The sequence below is a fragment of the Periplaneta americana genome, chromosome 1 (genome assembly GCF_040183065.1).
Source record: "Periplaneta americana isolate PAMFEO1 chromosome 1, P.americana_PAMFEO1_priV1, whole genome shotgun sequence".
NCBI lineage: Eukaryota > Metazoa > Arthropoda > Insecta > Blattodea > Blattidae > Periplaneta > Periplaneta americana.
This window is the reverse complement of record NC_091117.1, coordinates 204,605,576-204,628,215: the sequence shown is the minus strand read 5'-3', so window position 1 is coordinate 204,628,215 and position 22,640 is coordinate 204,605,576. Positions and strand designations below refer to the sequence as shown.

Below are 22,640 nucleotides of genomic sequence, written 5' to 3'. Positions count from 1 at the left end.
TGACATCAAAAACTTTTTCCTTACATTTTTATTGTACCTTGTTTTTTGGTTATACCATGCAGGCTTTGCTTAATGGTAAGTATTAGTTGCCATGGTAATATTTTATGCTGCATAGGAACAACAGGACATAGTAAATGCAAGGAAATAGTAATATGCGTTACAAGAGCGGTATGTTGAAGTTTTCATGTTTGAGGAAAAGTTTGAAAAAGAGAAACGTAGTTGAGCTTTTTTAATTTCCGAGAATTGAAAGAAAACATACCGCTCATGTATCGTACATTATTTTGTGCGAAGATCGTTTATTACATACCTGAAAGAGGAATTTGTAATTAGTTGCTATGAAATCTCCATCTTGGTTTCTGTTCAGTGACGGCAAATTTGCAAAACAAAAATATCTATCTTCAACATTGTTGCTTTAAAATGTTTTCTGTGTTTACTATACTCCAGCAGGCCCTGATATACGTCTGTCTTTTTTCCCCCCAGTCTATGATGAGTCTGGAATCTTGTTGATTTTTTCACTGCTTCCTTAATGTTACTTGCATCACGAATGCAGTAACTTTAGTGGAGTTGTAGAGTTTACTTAATTTTTGCAAATATTTAAAAACAATAATTAACAGTGCAATTTAGTTGAAATTGCAGTGGTAAGTTTCCAATTTATAATTATTACTATATTAAACGTCTCTAAAAATAATATGTTAAAAGCCTAAAGCAGTAAAATCAATATGTCACTTAAGCGGTAAGAAGAGGGAAATTGTTATGTGTGTTAGGTTGGGAATACTGAATGTGGGATTTTACATTTTCCGCGGATTGGTTTTGTGCGGAAACCAAGCAAATACGCACGATCTCCACAAAAGTTTTTGATGTCAATTTACATTTTAGGTGAATAGCCCAACAGCATTTACATCTGCAAAAATAAACACATGTAGAAAAGCCGTAACTGACGTAACTTCAAATTAAGTCGACATTTCTTTGAAAGTTTCCTCTATCACACAAAAAGATATGGATTGAAAATCAATAAGCATATTGAAATTACTAGCAAATTCTCCGTACCGTATGTTGACAATGAATAAATGACTTTCTGCCGTACACCTACATCAGTGTTTGAGATAAGCACCACTTCTAGAAAATTATCAGATAACTAAATTACTACACTCAATACAAACAGCTGTCGCAATTCAATAACAATAACATACATAAACTGAAAGCGAAGACTATTCACTTTATAATTCGTTAGATTTTTATCACTTTTCCATCTTCTGACGTCAGTTGCAAATGTCAGTTCTTTAGTGACCTTCAATGATAGCTGAATAACACCAATAAAATTTGTAAATATTATAACTAACTGTGCTGTGCAGTGCGTAAATAATCTACAGACATGGCATGTACAGTACATCTGGTGTCTGGCAGGACTCCTCCTCGCTTTCATTGGCTCTGCTACATAAACAAACATGGTAAATTCGACATCCTGGCAAATAGCCTGAATAGATCTCGACCTTACCCATGTTTATGTAGGAGAGCACTTTCAATTTTGATCTACGTCAATAACAGTATTGTTGAAGATAGAGTGGTACAGCCCACATCAAATCCAGAAAATCTACGCATCCAGAAAGATTTAACCTTTATTTTTTTAATGGTGGCCAGTAAACGAAGAAAGCTGAGAAATGTTTTTTTTTTCTTCTCGAATTACAGCTTTGGAACTCTGATTTTAATAACTTTGTCTTGGACATGGAGTAACGTGCCACATGACACAAAATTCCTCACACACTTTAGTTTCATTTTATAGTTTATACTAGTGGCTTGTGCAGCAAATGCTGCTGCAAACTAAGTTCGTTAGACTTTCAAATAAAAATTTTTCAGATTTATTTTCTATGAAGAATGCTTGTCTTTTTGATAGTTATTTGCTTCCATAATAATGAAACATACTCCCTCTGAATGGATTTTTTTAGGCCAAATACTTTTTCTTGAACCTATCCAACTTCAGTTTTTGAGTTTCAACGCGAAAACGCAAGTATCAATGTCAGGACGATAGCAATAGCTATTTCAGGTCATTGTGGATTGTAGGCAAAAGTTAAAAAAATGTCAGGTTTGCTAAGCGTTCGAACAACAGCATTTTCGTATAGCTGCTGCATGTAGAACTTGAAATGTAGAGCGTAAAATCATTTTATCCTACTAAGAGATCTTGCTGAAATGATCTGGAGACTACAAAATTTTCTAGGCCTCTTATTTTATTAGTAAGTAATACCTTTTTATCTTTTTTTGCGCTCTCTCGAGCCAATACTGAAGACAATTACACATATCAATATTTACACTACACCGCCATTAAGTATATGAATAAGACCCAACCCCACTGGTTTAATAAGTATAAAAATATTTGATTTTTAATAACAATATTATTATCTTACTTAAGTTTTGTAGTTATATATATAGCAGTCACTTAGTAAATTATAGAAATGAAGATCTAAATTAAGATATTCTCTACATCTACTTACAAAACCTCAGAACGTTTCACTTTCATGTCATCAATACAGCATCAATATTATGTACAATTAATGAAGAACAGACGCATCATGATATTAACAGTGATAATATTTCATTTCTAATGGTAATAATGTCATCAAGCCACGTCAAGTTTCGTAGATTTGAATATCCAATACACATCTGTACTGAGAAAATTATACACTGCAGAATAAGTTTTCAATAACAAATTGAATTGAGCTCTAAATATGTCGGCAATCCTGCAGGTCATGGCCTTCGTGTAATAGCATATTGTTTATTGTAGTGTGTGTTTTGTTCCGAAATTCAATCAAGTCGGCAGTGAGTCAACAAAATTAGTTCTCAAAACTGACAACAGATGGATTTTGGAAAATAGGAAAATTATGTAGGAAAATTGACATTTCACTGAAAACTACTACTTTTCCGAAAAACTTCGGGTTCCAAGCTTCAAAATGAGGGGCCATTTATTAAAATCCGTTCAGCCGTTTTCGTATAATTTCCATTACCAGTTCAAATTATATATATATATATATATATATATATATATATATATATATATAATCTATACTAATAATTATTATTTGTTTCCTGTGTTTCTTAAAATAATATTTATGTACCACATTCATTTTCATTTTTGTATTTACGTAAACAATGAAGCACAACCGAGCGAGTTGGCTCAGACGGTAGCGTTTGAAACTCGCATTCAGGAAGTCCCGGGTTCAAACCCCGTGGCCGATCAGTCTGACTGGGGTTTCTCATGGTTTCCCTTAGTCACAAAGGCAAATGCCAGATTGGAAATTTACATGTCATGATTAATCATCGCATCAATTACCAATACCAAAACATCAATCAAAATCTGTTACATGAACACAAGCCATCTATAACACAATAAAAACAGGAACTCAACAAGAGTAAAAACGGCCTACTGGTAACACACATTCTAAACATTAGACATGACGACAGATGTTTTTTTTATTTTTTTTATTTTATTGGGTTATTTTACGACGCTGTATCAACATCTAGGTTATTTAGCATCTGAATGATATGAAGGTGATAATGCCGGTGAAATGAGTCCGGGGTCCAGCACCGAAAGTTACCCAGCATTTGCTCGTATTAGGTTGAGGGAAAACCGCGGAAAAAACCTCAACCAGGTAACTTGCCCCGACCGGGATTTGAACCCGGGCCACCTGGTTTCGCAGCCAGACGCGCTGACCGCTACTCCACAGGTGTGGACCGACAGATGTTAAAGTGCGAAAAAAAAACTTAACAAAGAAAAAAAGGTGCACAGTGAGGCCAACATAAAAATTACCTTCGTACACAATCTGCTGTATGTTGAAATTAATTCGGAGTGATTTATTAAAGGATGCATTCAAGACTAATTTAGAAAAATGTTAAACGAATTATCCTTGCACCAAAAACGGATGTTCCCTGAAGCAAATGATCTTATTTTAATTATTTGCATATAATAACAATTAAGAAACATGTTAAACGAATTATCCTTGCAACAAATGAGGGTCTCTTGACCAAAAATGATCGTATTTTAATTATTTAAATACAATTTCAATTAAATAACATATTAAACGATTTATTCTTCCCTTGATCAAATGTCCTATTTTTATTATGTAATTACTTTATATTTATTTCTAAGAAGTGCAGCGAAGCGCTTGTGTATGGCTAGTTTAAAATAAACCACTCTTAAAGTTAGAGTCTAGAAGATAGTATTGTGATCTTAGCAATGCTTAACAATGTTGTTTGCCTAGCATTCATCCAATGCTCCTGTACTAGAAAGATTAGAATCATGGTTACTTAATATTTTAATAGCAATTTAACCATTAGAAATAATAATAATAATAATAATAATAATAATAATAATAATAATAATAATAATAATAGATTATTTTACAACGCTTTATCAACTGATGTGATTATCTAGCGTCTTAATGAAATGAAGGTGGTAATACCAGCGAAATGAGTCCAGGGTCCAGTGGCGAAAGTTACCCAGCATTTATTGTTAATAGGTTGAGGGAAAACTCCGGAAAAACCTCAAGCAGGTAACTTGTCCCAACCAGGATTTGAACCCGGGTCCGCTAGTTCATGGTCAGATATGCTAAAGAGGTGGAAAATAACACAAATTCCAAAATCACTGCAATTAAATTTTTTAATCCATAGTAAAATCTCTCACGTTAGACACCTCCATATTCTTGGCTCCATTTCTATCCTCGACATTTTCCTAGGGCTTGTTTATGATGCTATAAATGTACCAGGGATGAGTTCTCTATATCTTGGACATACGCTTATCCTGTAACTGGGTGAGTGGGTTTAGCGACCGTGGACTAAACGGCCACGATCCATTCCGTGGTTTAACGACCACGGGAAACGTTACATGTGGGAGAAGCGACTATCCTGTCTCAATTTTCCCCTCATAGTTTCTTCCAGGCTTGGGACTGGCTACGATGTTAACACAGGCATGTTTAAAACTGAGAGAGGATTCCATCAGTAGTAAAGTTCATACATAAACACTTATAGTATCAATCAGAGGTGAACAAATCTAACTGTCGCTCTCGCTCGCTGTGTTCGTTGCATTTGTCTTTAGAATCTCGTCTCGTAACTCTCGTGCGCTTCGAGTCTCGCTCATCAATCTCGAAATAGCGTTTGGTCGGCGTGGTAAGATTTCGTAACTTTGAATAACATACATCATTGAAATAAATAACATTAGAGATGTTTAATTGTTACAGAAAGACAAAACGAAACAGTATCATAGTCTTCAAAATGTTCTGGTTCTATTATCAGATGTTACCTATAATAATAATAATAATAATAATAATAATAATAATAATAATAATAATAATAATAATGTTTTATTTTCGCTTGCAGAGTTAAGGCCATAAGGCCTTCTCTTCCACTCAACCAGCCTTAATCAATACAATGCATATTTAAATTACAAACTACACTTAAAAGGTTCTCCAGTAATATTCTTCAATTTTAACGACTCGTAGACTACATATTTATTTAAATTTAGATAAGCCTATAAGGTAAAGTAGTAACTTCATTTATGAGCTAATTTAATTCAATCAATTGTAATTAATTTAATATTTGGGATAGCTAGTAAAATGATGAAAATTAATTTAATATAAGCTTACTAGAACTATGTCACAGGGAGAAAAAAAAAAATATATATATATATATATAAATCTAAAATATATTTTTATAATGAGAATATTAATGTAATTGCCATTAGAGGTTTTGTAAATCTATTTATAGAAATTAATGATGATAATAAGAATGGACAGATGTTAGTTTCATTATAAGTAACAAATATTAATCAGCAATTAATCTGTTAAGTAAGAATTTATGTAAGGCTATATAAATAGAAAAAAAAATCTTAAATAAATTTTAATTTCTAAGGAACATAAAACATAACATTAAATAAAGCGTTAATACTTTTTTTTTACTTGAGATTGTGCACTTGATCTCAAATATGCGGAAAAAATCCTGGCCTTTTAATAAGAGCCTAGTAATTAAATAAAGATTGGGGAGCGGATTATTATTATTATTATTATTATTATTATTATTATTATTATTATTATTATTATTATTATTATAAACCGAAAGGTAGAATTTTTGTTTCAAATAGGCTACGCTCGTTTCATAAACATACTAGTGTCTTAATGGCTAATATTATAGGCTTGTTGCAAAATATACTATTAGATTATAGGCCTAACAAAGAAAAATATGTATTTTTTATGTTTCTTTTTTACATTTTTTGCCATTTTTGTATAATAGGTCTCTTTTTTTATTTTTAGGGCGATTACAAATCACTTTCCACGTATGGGTGAATCCAGAAATGCATATAGTGTTAGTTGGGAGGCCGGAGGGAAAAAGGCCTTTGGGGAGGCAGAGACGTAGATGGGAAGATAATATTAAAATGGAGTTGAGGGAAGTGGGATATGATGATAGAGACTGGATTAATCTTGCTCAGGATAGGAACCAATGGCGGGTTGATTTGAGGGCGGCAATGAACCTCCGGGTTCCTTAAAAGCCAGTAAGTAAGTAAGTAAGTAAGTACAAATCACTTTCTTCAGTGTTTATTGACTTTTATGGTACTTCTAAAAAAATTCGTTTATTTTCCAGCAATTTAAGTACAAATCATAATTTCTGCATTTCCACTAAATATTTTTCTTTGCTAACTACGTGGTCACTAATTTCAGTAATGATGCGTCGTATGTCTTGAAATTCAATTCTTGAAATTAGATCAACGCTATAAACTTCTTGTCGTAGAGATTGGCTGTATGCATTATGACATTTTTACGCTTTATTATTGTTCAGTGTGTTAATCTAGTACATAATAATAATTAATAATAATAATAATAATAATAATAATAATAATAATACAGAATTAATCTTGTTACATATTCAAAATGAATTTGTGTCACACAATTTTTTCTGGGCGTAAAATGATATAAATAAACCTATTATTGTAGGTATGTTATATTAATACACAGACGACAATATTTTAAGCAAATCGAGCGTGGCATGACAGCTGCTGTTATCGAGAACTTTCTGATTATGTTTTTAATGTATTATTGGCTGCTCTCAAATCATTAGACTAAAATGTCTAAAGATCAACTCTTTAAACTCTCTTGACTGAAATTCAAACGAAAGAACGTAAATCTCAGGTAAAATAGGCGTAGTAATTAATTATGGTTTATTTAACGACGCTCGCAACTGCCGAGGTTATATCAACGTCACCGGTGTGTCGGAATTTTGGCCCGCAGGAGTGCTTTTACATGCCAGTAAATCTACCGACATGAGCCTGTCGCATAGTACCTATATTATGATACAATGTTGAGAAGTACTTTTTACAAAATCGAGGAAAATTTTGGAAAACAAGCAGAGCGAGTTTTTCAATTTTTGAGATTTTGTAATGTACTTCACAAACGTGTATTGTACAAAATTCTTTGTACGATCATATTTTTAAAATTGCAAATACAATATAGCCTATTTTTCATAGAAAATTTAGAGCAATATTATTCCAAATCCTTCGCAAAACTGCACTGTAATGGTAACTAAGTAACAATAAGGGCACTGTAATGGATCTATTTCAGTATAATTTTATGTTATGAAGAATGGTTTCCCTAGCAACAAGTTTCTGTTTGGGAATTCTAACTTTCAAGGCCTAATAAAAATTGCTGTAAATACAAAAAACCACGATCGTGAAGAAATGTAATTTTAATACTTAGAGACCATTTATTAATACAGCAATCATTTTTATCTGTCTTTCAATGTAATAAAGTGACATCAAAAACTTTTCCCTTGCATTTTTAACTGTGTCCTGATTATACCTATGCAGTGTAAAATATTACCACGGCAACCAAAACTTACCATGCAAAGCCTGCATGGTATAGTAAAAAAACAAGGTACAATAAAAATGTAAGGAAGAAGATTGTAATGTCACTGTATTATGTAAACATTATTCTGTCGAATAATAAGGCAATTTCTACTGTAAAAGCCAGAAGACATAATAAATTTGACAACATTCTAAACCAGGCCTGCACAAGGTTTGCGCTCTCCGAGCCAGCTCACAGCTCATGAGCGGAATGCAGATATTAGCTGCGCTCTGTGTAAGGGTGGACTGGAAGAAGGGGTGATTTCGTACAAAATAAACACAAAAGTAAGTACTATTACGAGTGCTTATGAAATGAATTCCCGTTCAGTGTTTGCAAAACTATCTTGGACTATTATTAATTAATAAAGAAATATATTTTATTTTACAGAAGTAATAGAAATTCTATAGCTACTTAAATGTACAATATCATTTTGTTATACTTTTATTTATCAGTACATCAAAACGAGGTTTTATGCTGTTGGCAGCTGAAAGGAACAGTAGCCTACTGATAGTAATGAAACATCAGTTACAGATGTTCGATGTCTGCCTTTATTAAAGTTGATTATAGAAAACAGTTGCTCACAAATATAAATGTTGAGCAAAACATAGCAAACATTTTCACAGCCAGCCTGTGTAGTCGTGGATATTATTGCTAATGTTTAGTCTTGTAAAACTCAACCAGGCTAGTAGTATTATTCAAACGATCTTTAGCCCTTAGGTCACATTGAAGATCAATAAGTTCGAGCTGTAAATCGTTAAATGTTAAATGTTATGTTCCGTCTTTTAGATTCCTCCATACTGTACTGTAGCAGTAGGTAAGAAACGTGAAACAGTTACTGAGAATAGGCCTACACACTGCACTCCACTAGATAACTGAGTGGTCGTTTCCCTCTCTTCTACCTAACGCAAGTCTATGTCATTCTGACGTATCTTCCTCTCCGTTTCGGCGAGCGGTAAACACCGCTCTCACGCTCCGAAGGAGCGCGCGCGCTCGTTGAGCGCTGTTTGTGCAGGCCTGTTCTAAACTATTCCATTTCTCGCTTAACTCAAGATTAACTCTGTAATATTCTTTAAAAAGTTATGTATTTTTAAATTAATTTTTGGATGATTATTTATCCTGAATTTATGGATTAAAACCTGGCGTATTAATGACGTTCATCTTGAGACTTGAAGTTAATGCAGTGCTAACATAGTTGGAGTTTAACGGTACTACGGTACAATTAAATTTTCATTGTTTGGGATTACTTACAGCTTCCGATTTACAGGCCGAGATAGAAGAAACGCGTTGGATTGATTGCAATCGCTACTAGTCACGGAAGGTGAACCCATTCTTCCGAATGCATGCTAAATAAGCTTCCACTTCTCCAAGTGCCTGACTTGTACGATCGTTGGCGATCTGATAGCTACCAAACTCTGCCCAACTGTAACGATCCTATTGGCGATCCGACAGTTACCTCATTCTAATACGGACATGAAATGAACTCGATGGCCAAATACTGAAAGTTACTCAGCATTTACTCGAAGTGTTCAGGAAAATCCCAGTTAAATCTCAACCAGGTAACTTGTCTCAAATTTTCTGCCAATCCGGAGTTGAGCTAGGGTATGAGTTCGATTCCCACTTGAGCTGATTATCTGGTTGGGTTTTTCCGAGGTTGTCTCCAACCGTGTAACGGTCCTCGTCGTTGTTGGTCGTCGTCGCCCTCGGCTGCCAGCTCCGTCATATATGGAAAGTATCCCGAGGATGGCACGTCGATGTCAATAATTAACTACGTACACTGATTAATTTGGGTGCCAGCCTCCTCGAGATTACTCCGGTAGAGGATGAGGTCCAGGTCAGCTGCAAAACGGTCGGGACATGGGGTTTGGGAGACGTGCTCGTAGGTTGAAATGATGTAGGCGCACACCAGAAGTTGTTGTTAAGAACTATGAAAACGTTTATTATTATTAAGTGTTCGTTTCAGATTAGCAGAAATGCGCGTCCAAGTGTATAATATCTCGCTCTCACTTCCCGCAAGTTGGTATACTAATTTCTGAGTTCACGTAATTATATATTTTGTACTATAAAACACCAGTAATATAACGGACAGTTGATAACGTGATGAGAGGAAAGAATTCAGACTTATAATAATAATGCAACACACGACTTCTTACTACACCCACTAAAAAATTCTAAGTCCGTAAATTGTTATACTTCCGAGTTAGGTTTGCCGAGAATATGTGGAGTGTGACCTCTCCGAACACTGTCTATCTGCCTTCTGTCCATCTGCCAAATCTACCCTCTACTTTCAACCACCAAACATAAAATTTCGCCCTCCTATCTATATATCACGTGTCTCTATCAAGAATCCTGATTGGCCATGATTACACTTACGTCACTTAAGACGCGTTCTTCAAAAATTGTTCGTTAACTAGAACATCCCCCTACTTCCGGCGTCCTGACAATTCTCTGACATATACCAGATCATCTCTTTTGGAACCTGGCTTGGCGTCATCTTACTGACCACCCGCAGGCAAAGTCCATACATTCCCTCATCAGTCAACTCCACGCCTGGACACATGTTTCCTGTCCGCCTAGCTTCCTTTCGGCCTTCCTGTCCACCTGTTACTTCCGTCTCAGATTCTGTAACTTACACGTCCATGCTTCTTACTATCCATATGAGAATATTAACACGAAATACTAATCTAATGAAAATCTCCTCATCCTATACGAGGAACCGTCTCAACCGTAAGGTGAATATCAGGTAATTTATGGAGAATCCTCGGTCTCATCTTGCTATCACCAATCCCATCGACGCTAAATAACCGAGTAGTTGATACAGAGTCGTTATATAACCCAAGTAGAAAAAATTGTCTCATCCAGGATACGATTACGATTCATGTCCCACACGTATCGCAGTCACTCATTCTGATCATTAGTCTGAGATAGCAATGGAATCAAGCTTTCATTGCTACAATGAAATTAACTTTGCACCAAAAGTATTTTTTAAATTTATTTATTTATTTATTTACATTAAAAAGATACATTAAGAAACTATTATATACATAAAACAGATATACAAATTGAGGAATTTACCCCCGTATGAGCAAACGTTTTTATATAATATTCTTATTGAATTTGCTATTCCAAAGAAACTAGTTCGATTAATTAAAATGTGTCTTAGTGAAACTTACAGCAGAGTCCATAGGGGCCAGTTTCTATCTGATGCTTTTCCAATTCACTGCGGGCTAAAGCAGGGAGATGCACTATCACCTTTACTTTTTAACTTCGCTCTAGAATATGCCATTAGGAAAGTTCAGGATAATGGAGTTGAATGGGTTACATCAGCTTCTTGTCTATGCGGATGACGTGAATATGCTAGGAGAAAATACACAAACGATTAGGGAAAACACGGAAATTCTAGTTTGAGGGAAATGGATTTGAGGGAGGTGGGATATGATGTTAGAGACTGGATTAATCTTGCTCAGGATAGGGACCAATGGAGGGCTTATGTGAAGGCGGCAATGAACCTCCGGGTTCCTTAAAAGCCAGTAAGTAAGTAAGTATGAGCAAACGTTTGTCGTCGAGAGTAATCTGCACTGTAGATGAGCAAAAAGAAGAAGACAAAATAAACAAAGTAATATAAGCAATAAAATAGCACAGATTACAAAAACCAGAGCCTATATGATGAAGAACAATCACAATTGAAAAAGTTTATAACCAATATTCACAAGTATCTTAAAATAAGACTAATATTTACCAATTAATTATCTAACCCTGTGTTAAGTTCCCTTAATAATTTCTTTAATTTTCAGTTTAAATTTAATCGTAGCTAAAACAGGGTACTAAGAAATTAATTTGTTGTAAAGTTTTAAGCCATAGTTGAAGCTATGTTTCATACCAGCAGCCGTTGAACTTTTGAATTCTGTAAAGTGAAATAATATGTTTCTTCTCGTATTATAATTATATCAATATGTGTTGAAATTTGTCTTGTTCTTATGAAAGAAAGTTAATAATGTATATTTATATATCTGCTCCCTTCCAGCTTCACCTATACAGGGTGAAAGAGGTATAACTACATTAATTTGAACTAGTAATAGATATCAATATAACTACTAAATAAGTTCGAACTGTTTGCTCGTCTATAATGAGTATGGAAAAAATCGAGTTTCCATTGAGAAATTGGAAGTGGATTGATTGCAACAGCGCAATGATTGATTCCTTATAAATTAAAAGCATATCTAGATACTCACGATTAGTAAATTTTGGCATTATCCTTAAATGACTCTATCTTTAGAATTCTACGAAAAATCTGGTATAAGACTTGCTAGCCTGAGAACGTAAGAACGCAGATAAACAGTGTACACTTGCCGAGCAAACCTTAAGTACAGCGATGCCAGATTTCCCTGAAGGTTCCGTCACACTGTAAATGCGTTTTTAATCGTCAATTTTGTACATTATTACACAAATGAAGCGTTTTTTCGAAAAAAAAAAACAAAACAAAGTAATATTTCTTTTAACTACTTCTTCGCGTTGATATTTTTTTTGAGGGCCCGCAGGCAAGTCCCGCAGCCTTAGGCTTATTGTGCAACCTCCTTATGTTGGAATGATTATTTAAGTACATTTAGGATCGCTCTTCAAGCGCATGAATCACTGCATGGTGCCATCGTATCGATATAGCCACAGCATTCAGTTCTGACTGAAGACCTGATGCTCCACCTGCCCGTAATGTTATTCTGCGGCCTCCTCAGATCGATGGCATCTGTTCGCAATTCATGTGCTTGAATCTGCTACATCCTCAACTAGAAGAACATGCTGCAGTTGATTCCACGAGCACCAAGGCGCCATCTATCCAAGGGAGCTACACTCCCCGATCACCCGCAGTCCGCTTATTAAAGCCCCTGAGGCTTCGCTAGATATGTGCAGCTCCCGCAGACAGATGCCGCCTATCGGCAGATCCTGGAACCACGTCCGCCATGGTCAACCTGTAACTATTAAGATGATGAATGGAATGATACTAATGAAGGCGAAATGGGTCCGAGGTCCAACGCTGAAAGTTACTCATTGGTAATAAGTAGAGCCGAGATGTTTAGGCATATATAACAGTTAAAATACGCAGGCAAACAAAAGGCATTATAAATATTAGAAAGGCATAATATATTATAGCAATATAAGTATTTAAATCATATCAACAAAACTCACATTTTTACTTCGTAGTTGACCATGTAGACTTAGCCTATAAAAGACTTTTTTTTGTGTTTTTTACAAACCTTACATAACAAAACTGTTCCATCAGTTGAAAACACATGAGCACCAAATTCACTAACGCAAGCACGAAGTTTACTTTTCAATGGTTCACTGAATTTAGGCATTCTAGCTAACCGATTTATAACTTCTGTCACCCGACAATAACTGAACCGTTCCTCACTCAAATTTCTTTCTCTTCCAATAATAAACACGTATAGCACAAAATAATTGAAACAATATTATTTGAAAATATGAAAGTAAGCATTTGAAAATGCAACGTGATAATTTCTGTGAGAACGGGCTTAACATTTAAAATTATAAACCTGATTGTTGGTATCGTGAAGACATGACATTATATTTGTAACTGTGGATTGTCGATCATTATTCATATTACGTCAACGGTATTAAAGCACGATTAGCAGATTAGGCACCGAAATAAATCACTTTTATTTACTATTGTTAGTAAAGTTAGTCATTGTTTCATATATTTAAATTTCATACACATTTCATTACAATTAATTAGAAAATTGCAAATAAACAAGAAATATTGCTTTAAAATGATAAAAAAGGCATTTATTATTGAGTTAGTAAGGAATACCTTAAAAAGGTAAGATAGGCAAAATGAAAATTGGCCCTATCACTTTGATTTACCGTAAATCTAATTTTTATCTAAGAAAATAATGATTTAATTCCACCCAATAAAAAAGGTATTTTTGCCAAACATCTGGACTCTAGCAATAAGAAATCTTATTACTAGATGGGCCTACCTTAATGTAGACCTATCTGTTTGAGGACAAATTCATTCCTTCTTTCCTTCTGCGCTGAAAAGTGATCTATGAGAAATTCACTGAATTTCTATGACGTCAGGGGCTGCTGTTCTACCGATCACTTAGGTGCACAAAGTCACTCTTCTTCATTGTATTCTGATTGAATATATCACTCTTTCAAAGTAGAAAAGCATCTTTGTTTGTACAGTGGTTAATGGAATGGTCAGTTTGATCTACAAGAATCTGAGAGTTCCTGGTAACAGATTAGCTTAATTATTTGCATAATTAGAGCTTAGCTATGTTAACGAACTCATTTTCAAAGACTGCTCGGTTGTAAATTACGCACATTCAATTCATAACGTAATTCTTGAGACTCCAGTTCAAACAAATCACAATTATTCTAAATACCTTTAGAAACAAGAAGGCCAACACAACAGTCAAAACACATCTACCAGAACAGAGTAGGGGAGAAGATCGACGAGATATTCGAAGACGATAGATGAAGAGGTTTAGCCTCATTGCAATATACGTTCCACCTTCTTGAACGCGCTAGACAATACTTACTTACAAATGGTTTTTAAGTAACCCGCAGGTTCATTGCCGCCCTCACATAAGCCCGCCATCGGTCCCTATCCTGTGCAAGATTAATCCAGTCTCTATCCTCATATCCCACCTCCCTCAAATCCATTTTAATATTATCCTCTCATCTACGTCTCGGCCTCCCTAAAAATCTTTCTCCCTGCGGTCTCCCAACTAACACTCTATATGCATTTCTAGATTCGCCCATACGTGCTACATGCCCCGTTCATCTTAAACGTCTGGATTTAATGTTCCTATTTCAGGTGAATAATAATAATAATAATAATAATAATAATAATAATAATAATAATAATAATAATAATAATATTGGCGGTGGTATAATGGATACCTGCAATACCGATCAGACTTTGTAACATGAGTTGTAGTCCTAATTTTTGCCACGATTTGCAGTAACATTCATTTATAATTGTCATTGTCACCAATTGTATATAAATATATCTGCATTATAGAATTAAAAATTTCATCCTCCTCTAGCAATTGAAGACCAAACATTCTAAATGTGCTAATTGCCAATTTTTTAAATTTCATTTTATTCAATCTAAGGGAGGAGCACCATATCAGAATATCATACTAAATTGTCTTTTGTCGTAGCTCAACCGTAAGTGACTCATTCGTGTACCAAAAGACGGTGTTGCAGGTATCTCAACATACATTTTGTGAGACTTACGTAATTTAAATTGCCTCCATAAAACATTTACGTTTTCCCAAAAATATTATTAAAGTATGTTTATGTTATTAAAATCTCACGATAAAAATCAATTTTAGTTCGTGTATCAGGTACTGAAAACAGTAAATTAATCGCATCGCAAACAGAAGTAAGGGAAATAGTGTTAGTAAAATGTTCAATGCCAATTATTCATTCAGTCATTCATATTTTTCTCTCTATCACTGCAAACACAGCATTGTCCAATCTTTCTTATTATCTGTCTTCCTATTAGTCTCCGCATATGATCCATGTATCTTCTCTCTTGAACTTTTCTCCCATTCACCACTCCGTCCAATGTCTCCTTCAGTAGACAGTTCTTTCTTAGCCAGTGACCCTGCCAATTTCTTCTTCTCTTCCCGATCAGTAATTACGGAAATTTGAAATTAGTTTCCACAGAGCGATCAACAGGAAATATTTAGGTAAATGCCGTCGCGTAGATCTTATACTGTTAGCCTATAGGTCGAACGCGACTCCGAGAAAATATTTTACATTCTCCCCGCTCCACCGTGTTGCGTAGTATGACAGAGTGTAGGTTACAGCATTAGTATACACTGACATTCAGTGCAGATCAGTTTAGTTTGTGCAAATGCGGTACATATTAGAACAGCGAATCCTCTGTTATGATACATACAATATATTACGAAGAAATCGTACAAAAGTATCTTGCAATATTTCCAGCTCTTTCTACAAGGTAAGACAATAAATGACATCCGGAACGTAATGCATAAAGTTGATGCGTTGAATCACCGGCAATTACTTGTCCATGTAACTTTTCAACCTAAGCGAAACTTCTTTCCACGCGTATACCCGTTAGTAAATGATTAAGTCATGTGTGTGTGCGTGTGGTGTATTGCATTTAAGTACTATACGTACTACTGGGTGTTCAGTTCAAAGTGTGTCATAGCTCGCTGTATGCCGTCATGAAGCTAGCCGATGAGCCTAGAGAATTCAATCTTCCTACACTTCCGCAGAGGCGTATTACCTATGTGCCAGAGAAGTTGCCGGGCAAGTACGGCGTTCATTCTGAAGAGTACGTACCGATACGTACGGTAACGCCGGTAGTGGCAGGAATGTGAACTGTTTGGAAATACGTACTGTCGGGATATGGGGAGAGGGTTAAGACGATTACTTACGTATTTGTTGACATTAACTTCGACGGTCAACAAGGACACGGAGCATTTGATTTGTACTGTGGAATGTTGCCGTACGCAACCGATGGTAACTAATATCTTGCGTATGACTTGGCCGCGCAAAACATACTTCGAAAGAGGATATGGTAGCACACAGACTGTACAGGCTGCCATCTGTTGCTGCGACGTTCAAGTTATATCGTACACGTTCTCAAGTTCAGATTGAACGCCTTGATTAATAGGCAACTTCTCTGACATAAAAGCTGAGACTCGCTTCAAATTGCTGACTCACAACAGTGACGTCATGACACACTTTGAAATGAACACCCAATATACGTATGCATGAATTGATGCATTTATGCATTACAACTTTGCAATGCATGGTTGCAGGTGCAGCCATCTTCGTAGCGGTGGAAGGATCGCATGAAATAAAGGAACAGGCGAATATCCGCAGAGAGCGTTACGCTCTCATACGTCAACTACGTGAATTAACGAGGGACCCTGTCCTGGCAGAGAACGATGAAATGTGGGAAGGGCGGGCAGTGGACACAATGCGTGATTTTGAAGACGTTCTGTTAGAATCCTTCAGGCACGGAGTTACTCCTCAGCAAAACGACGTGTGGAGCTTCTGGAATGCAGTCTTCTATTGTGGCACCATCTACACCACAATTGGTAAGTTGCACAGATTGCAACCATTGTTGTTATCACCATTAAAATGCATGCACTCATCTTTATTTGCACGATAATTATCCATCTATTTCGTTGCATATATAGAATTTTGAAAAGTAAATTCCAAGGAGAGGAAGACATAGGTAATCAAGATAAGTAAACCCGGAGTAGGGACTCATCCCTTATGCCGCAATTTTAACCAACAGTCAAGTGGGGCTCACACATTTCCACGTGTAAATGTAGTCGTGAACAAGATTCGATCTATTCAGTATCGCTATAAATGCCCTAGCAATGTCCCTACGCTTTCTGTAATCGTTTCTATGATTTTAGAAGTGAATTGTTTGAAAGTTAGGGAGTAGGTACCCCAGCGTATAGATAATTATACAGTATGGACACTTCGCGTCGGTACCTTTGATGTAGCAGAACTGATTTCAATGACCTTCAAACCAGTTTGAGCGTGAGATTCTGCTTTCTCCCTGGAGTTGGCGCTGACATCACACCACCTAGCAGTCGACGCAGCGGAAATATAACACATACAATTAATACATCTAGGTATATTACGTACTCAAATAAAAAAAAAATTGGACCGATGAAATAATAAATCCGTCATTAATTGTAATGTCTAGACTTTAGAGTTCCTTTATAATGAGAGCTGAGACGTTGACCCCAACAACAATTAAAATATGTAATGTTTTGATAACGCTGAAAATCGAAAAACAAAACTCCTATGAGAAATAAAACCATATACCTTTATTATATTGCATACAAAATATTAAACGAATTTGATACATAATATTATAATGCATTATATTCTTTTATAATATAAATGTTCATATGTAAAATATAAAGATATTATTATTACCACAGTCTAGTATATACAGTCGCGAAGCTCAATATGTAGTAAATATGCAAACATTAGATAGTTGCTCACCACTAGGATCGCTTATATCACCTCATTACAGGCAATGCAAAATAGTACCGTCACAGTCTATTGTTTCTAGCACCCTCAAAACTCAAGCTTCGTGACTGTATATAGTACACTGTGTTATTATTGCAACTAGTTTGTCACTGAGAAAAAAGGAAAAGCTGTTAACTTGAATTTATTTGAAGTAAAGCATTACTGGATTATGCAATAAGGTAGGCGATGTTTGGATTCTGTGTCTCAACTCTATTCTCAATTATCATCTTAGCGTGTGCTCGATTACACTAAACTCTAGCGTTTGAAAATAGAACTAAACGCCGGCGCACAAAGAAACAAAACACAGGAAAATTCGCTCAGTGTCCATTATTTATAATCCCTATTTGCTGGGTACCCCAGTAGAGCTAACAAATAGTACGTGTCCTGTTTTATAACAAATGAACACGCGTACGATGAAGGCTAGCGGGCGGGTAAAACGTTCTTCAAATGTTGATAATGTATTAAAATTGTTGTGATTGTGAAAGCGAGTTCATTGAAAGATATTGAAAGATACACATTGTGATGAATAACAGTGTAACGGAGTATTTTATTTTTACTTCAATTTTTATTGTATCTGAATTTTTGAATGTACTTCACTCCCACCCCCTCTACTAGTAAACTTCCAATGGTTCTCCACACAAAACAGAGGACGCGTGTGCAGTACTGAGTTACTGGGTATAGTACGTTCCAGAAATATGTTCGCGTTTTCCAGTGACGAAAGAGTTTTCAATATTGAATCATATTTTCGCACAAGTACTGTCGTCCGTTTGCCTACGTCGCATCCCGGTTTCCCCCACCTGCTTCTGTTCGCCCCTCTGTAAAGTCTAGTAGCTGGGCTGTCTTAGCTCTTTTCTGAAAACATTCATTTCTGTTAGGAATTGGATGTCTACGTCTTATTATACATCTGTTTAAAATAAGTTTAATAGACGGGCCTCGTTAATTAATTGTTACGTGATTCCCCCCTTTCTACGATCCTGCGACAAAACCACTTGGACGGACAGTAGATAGCATGTCTGAGTAATTTTATCTTTTCGGATCGGGCAGAAGTGAAGATTGAATTTACAGTACGTAAGGTACTCTTTTATAGACTAGGTACAGAATTATTTCAACATGAGTTACTAGTACGAAGGATGAAACTGGCAATTGGAATTAGGTACAATAATCTATAGTGCGATAATATGCACAAAAGAACTGAAGACTGTATCGAAATGAACGGCCACCATTTTCAAAAATGTGTTTAACTATCCATATTATGATCATTTTTCAATTTAACTTCATTCTCTATATTGTACGCTGATGTGCTGTGACAGTACAATATACACTGCATAATGAATACGTCCGAATGGATAGCTCAATTCGTGAGTAAAAACACTCATTGTTAATACTGTACTGTATTTTGATTAAACAAAAACCTAATGAAAATTATCAAACTCAAAATCGCGATACTTCCCAGTTTACGTAAATGGATGAACTACTTTTCTTCCCTCCTATACATAGTAGAGTGATTTGTATTTTACGCCAGTATCATCGAACTCGAGTCTTGGAAGGGGGAGCAAGCGGTGTTTCCGGTTGTAGACCTTAATCCAAGTGTATAGCCAGGTTAATATTAATAATGTTAGTAAACATAAAATGATGTCCCTGTAGTATATCGTAATGAGTAAGAGTTGTCGTCTCAGCGTTGCTGATACATTCTAAATAGAAAGAATCCTGCATGCCGCAATATAGAGCTGCGGCAACTAGCTTGTACTTTTAACGCGTGTTTCGACAATGTTTATCGTTTCACTGACCGAAACTGACCACGATACCTCTGCAACGCATGATTACGGTGTTTGGTTTATGTATTAAAATTAATTGGTATAACCTTGATCTTTTGCATGCCATTTTCAGAGCGTCCTGTAGGCCCTATGTAATAACGTCTGTATTTTAGATCGCTCACATAATTTTAGAGACCAAGATAAGGTAGGCCTACTAAATTTCAACTTTCTTCAGATAAATATTTTTAATATATGAAAAAGACTATAAATTAATTCTGTGGCCGGGAGGAAAAAGATCTTAAGTCAATTTTTTGTGAAAATGAGATTTTTATCTATTCTGAAAGCGGAAACAATTCTCTACAATCTGGTAAAACGGCTAAAGTCAAATAACACTCCTGACTGGATTTATGGAGCGTTACCAATGTCCTAAGTACTTTTGAATCGAACACACACAGAATAAAGGACTTAAGAATATTTAATACTTTATTCGTTACAAACCATCACATGTTTACTTACCATGCTTCCCTATTAAAAAGGTCGAACTTGTATTTTAGCCATTTTATCACATACTGATGCCTTTCCTTTTAAAACTTAGGCACCGGGGTAAACAGTCCTATATTTGGACCCATTTTGCCTTCTTAATAATTTACATTTCTCATTTATGTAGACATGAAAAGGTCTTATGTTTACATAGTCCCTTCTACTCAGTTTGAGTTCTAGTCTTAAAAGGGCTTAAGTGCGGCTATTTTTGGAAATAATCAAGAAAATTGTTAAATAAACAACATTACCTATTTTAGGAGAAATATATACAAATAATATCCAGGAAAAACCTCTTAATTAAAAAACTCTATAATTGACAGCAATATCAAACTTTCTACTGCTCTCCTGAAAAGTATAAAATTTTTACATAAGACTTTTTCCTCCCGGCCACAGCATTATTTGTTTATACACGGACATCATTTAATTTTTACTTCAATTTTTATTGTACCTGAGTTTTTTAATGTACTTCACTCCCACCCCTTCTACTAATGAAGTTCAACCGTCCTCCACACAGATCCAAGATCGCATATACAGTCATAGTAGCCTTACGGTCATAGTAAACAGTACGTTCCAAAAATATGTTCTCGTTTTCCAGTGACGAAAGAGCTTTCAATATTGAATCATTTTCGCACAGGTACTGTCGTCCGTTTGCCTACGTCGCATCCCGGTTTCCCCCACCAGCTTTTATTCGCCAGCTAGTGGCTGAGCTGTCTTAGCTCTTTTCTGAGAACATTAATTTCTGTTAGGATTTGGACGTCTACGTAATATCATACAACTGTTTAGAATAACTTAAATAAAAGGTCCTCGTTAAGTAATTAACTGTCACGTGATTTCCTCCCTTTGTACGACCCTATGACATGACCACTTGGACGGAGTGTAGATAGTATGTCTGAGTAATTTTATCTTTTCGGATCGGGCAGAAGTGAAGATTGAATTTACAGTACGTAAGATACTCTTTTATAGAGTAGGTACAGAATTATTTCAACATGGGTTACTATTATTATTTGAACCCTGTAAAATTTATGTAGACTACTGGACTGTACCCGAGCACGAGCATATGCTCATTTCGGGTATCTATCCACATGTAAATTCAAATATTCAAATGTATTACAAAGGACGAAACTGGTAATTGGGATTAGGTACAAATAGTCTATAGTGCGATAATATGCACATTAGAACTGAAGCCTGCATCGAAATGAACGGCCACCATTTTCAAAAATGTGTTTAAATATTCATATTATGATTATTTTTCAATTTAACTTCATTCTCTATATTGTATGTTAATGTGCTGTAGACAGTATAATATACACTGCATAATGAATACGTCCACATGGACAGTTCAGTTCGTGAGTAAAAACACTCATTGTTAATACGGTACTGTATTTTGATTAAACAAAAACCTAATGAAAATGATCAAACTCAAAAGCGCGATATTTCCTAGTTTACGTAAATGGATGTACTACTTTTCTTCCCTCCTATACCTAGTAAAGTGATTTGTTTGTATATTACGCTAGTATCATCGAACTCCAGTCGTGGAAGGGGGTATCAGACGGCGTTGATCCAGAGGTATAGGCAAGTTAATATGAAAAATGTTAGTAAAAATAAAATGATGTCCCTGTACCAGTTCATATTTACTGCGTGTACAAAACTGTAGGAAGAACGTAGTCCATGTATTCTGTTTTACATTGTTCAACGTTTCAAACGTAAATTCAGAAAGATCATCTACCTTCTAAACTAGTTAAAGTTCCGATAACTTATCACCATACAGTTCTATCTCATTAATGTTCCTAGTTTTTAAATCATTACCTGTGAGTGAGTTCAAACCTCAAATGAGAAAAACAGACAAAGGGTAATAAATAAAATGCTAAGTCTCGGAAACAGATCTAACAGCTTCGATACAATCTTCCTCTATTTCCAAAACTTAATCACAGTTTGTTGTTTCCATGCATAACCCTGGATATTTAGTAAGTCATAAATATTCAAGCCCAATTCGAACAATTTTATCGAAGACGTATATTGTTGGAACATGACGACGAGATATTTATTCTTTAAATATGAACTTTCACTTTGGAAAAGCGAACCACAGTTCTAAATAGAATTTCTGCATTAACATTCTGATCATAACACTATGTCGTTCCGAATTTTACACAATGCTCGAAGCTTGTAGGACTTTGCAGACAAATGAACCCGCATTAGCAACCTCGTTTGGCAGTGTGTCCTCGAGATCTTTACTTATACTGTCTTGCTAGAAGAGACTTCTACAAAGAGAGCAAAGTGATCATTTGTTTGGAAGACCTGGAACTGCTCCAATTACAACAATGAAATGGATCACTACTTCTGTTGCTAACAGTAAATCACTTCAACCAGTGTTGAAGTCATTTGAATATGACCTACATTATGTGCAGACAAAACTAAG

At 35.5% G+C, this 22,640-nt stretch overlaps 1 protein-coding gene across 1 annotated transcript in view; it reads left to right on the top strand.

The window, feature by feature from the left end:
• Window positions 1-22,640, top strand: part of LOC138706601 (potassium channel subfamily K member 18) — a 224,060-nt gene that overhangs the window by 14,523 nt on the left and 186,897 nt on the right. The window contains exon 2 of the mRNA XM_069836115.1: window positions 16,694-16,975. Coding sequence (XP_069692216.1) covers window positions 16,694-16,975 — 282 coding nt within the window. The remainder of the gene's footprint in view (window positions 1-16,693; window positions 16,976-22,640) is intronic.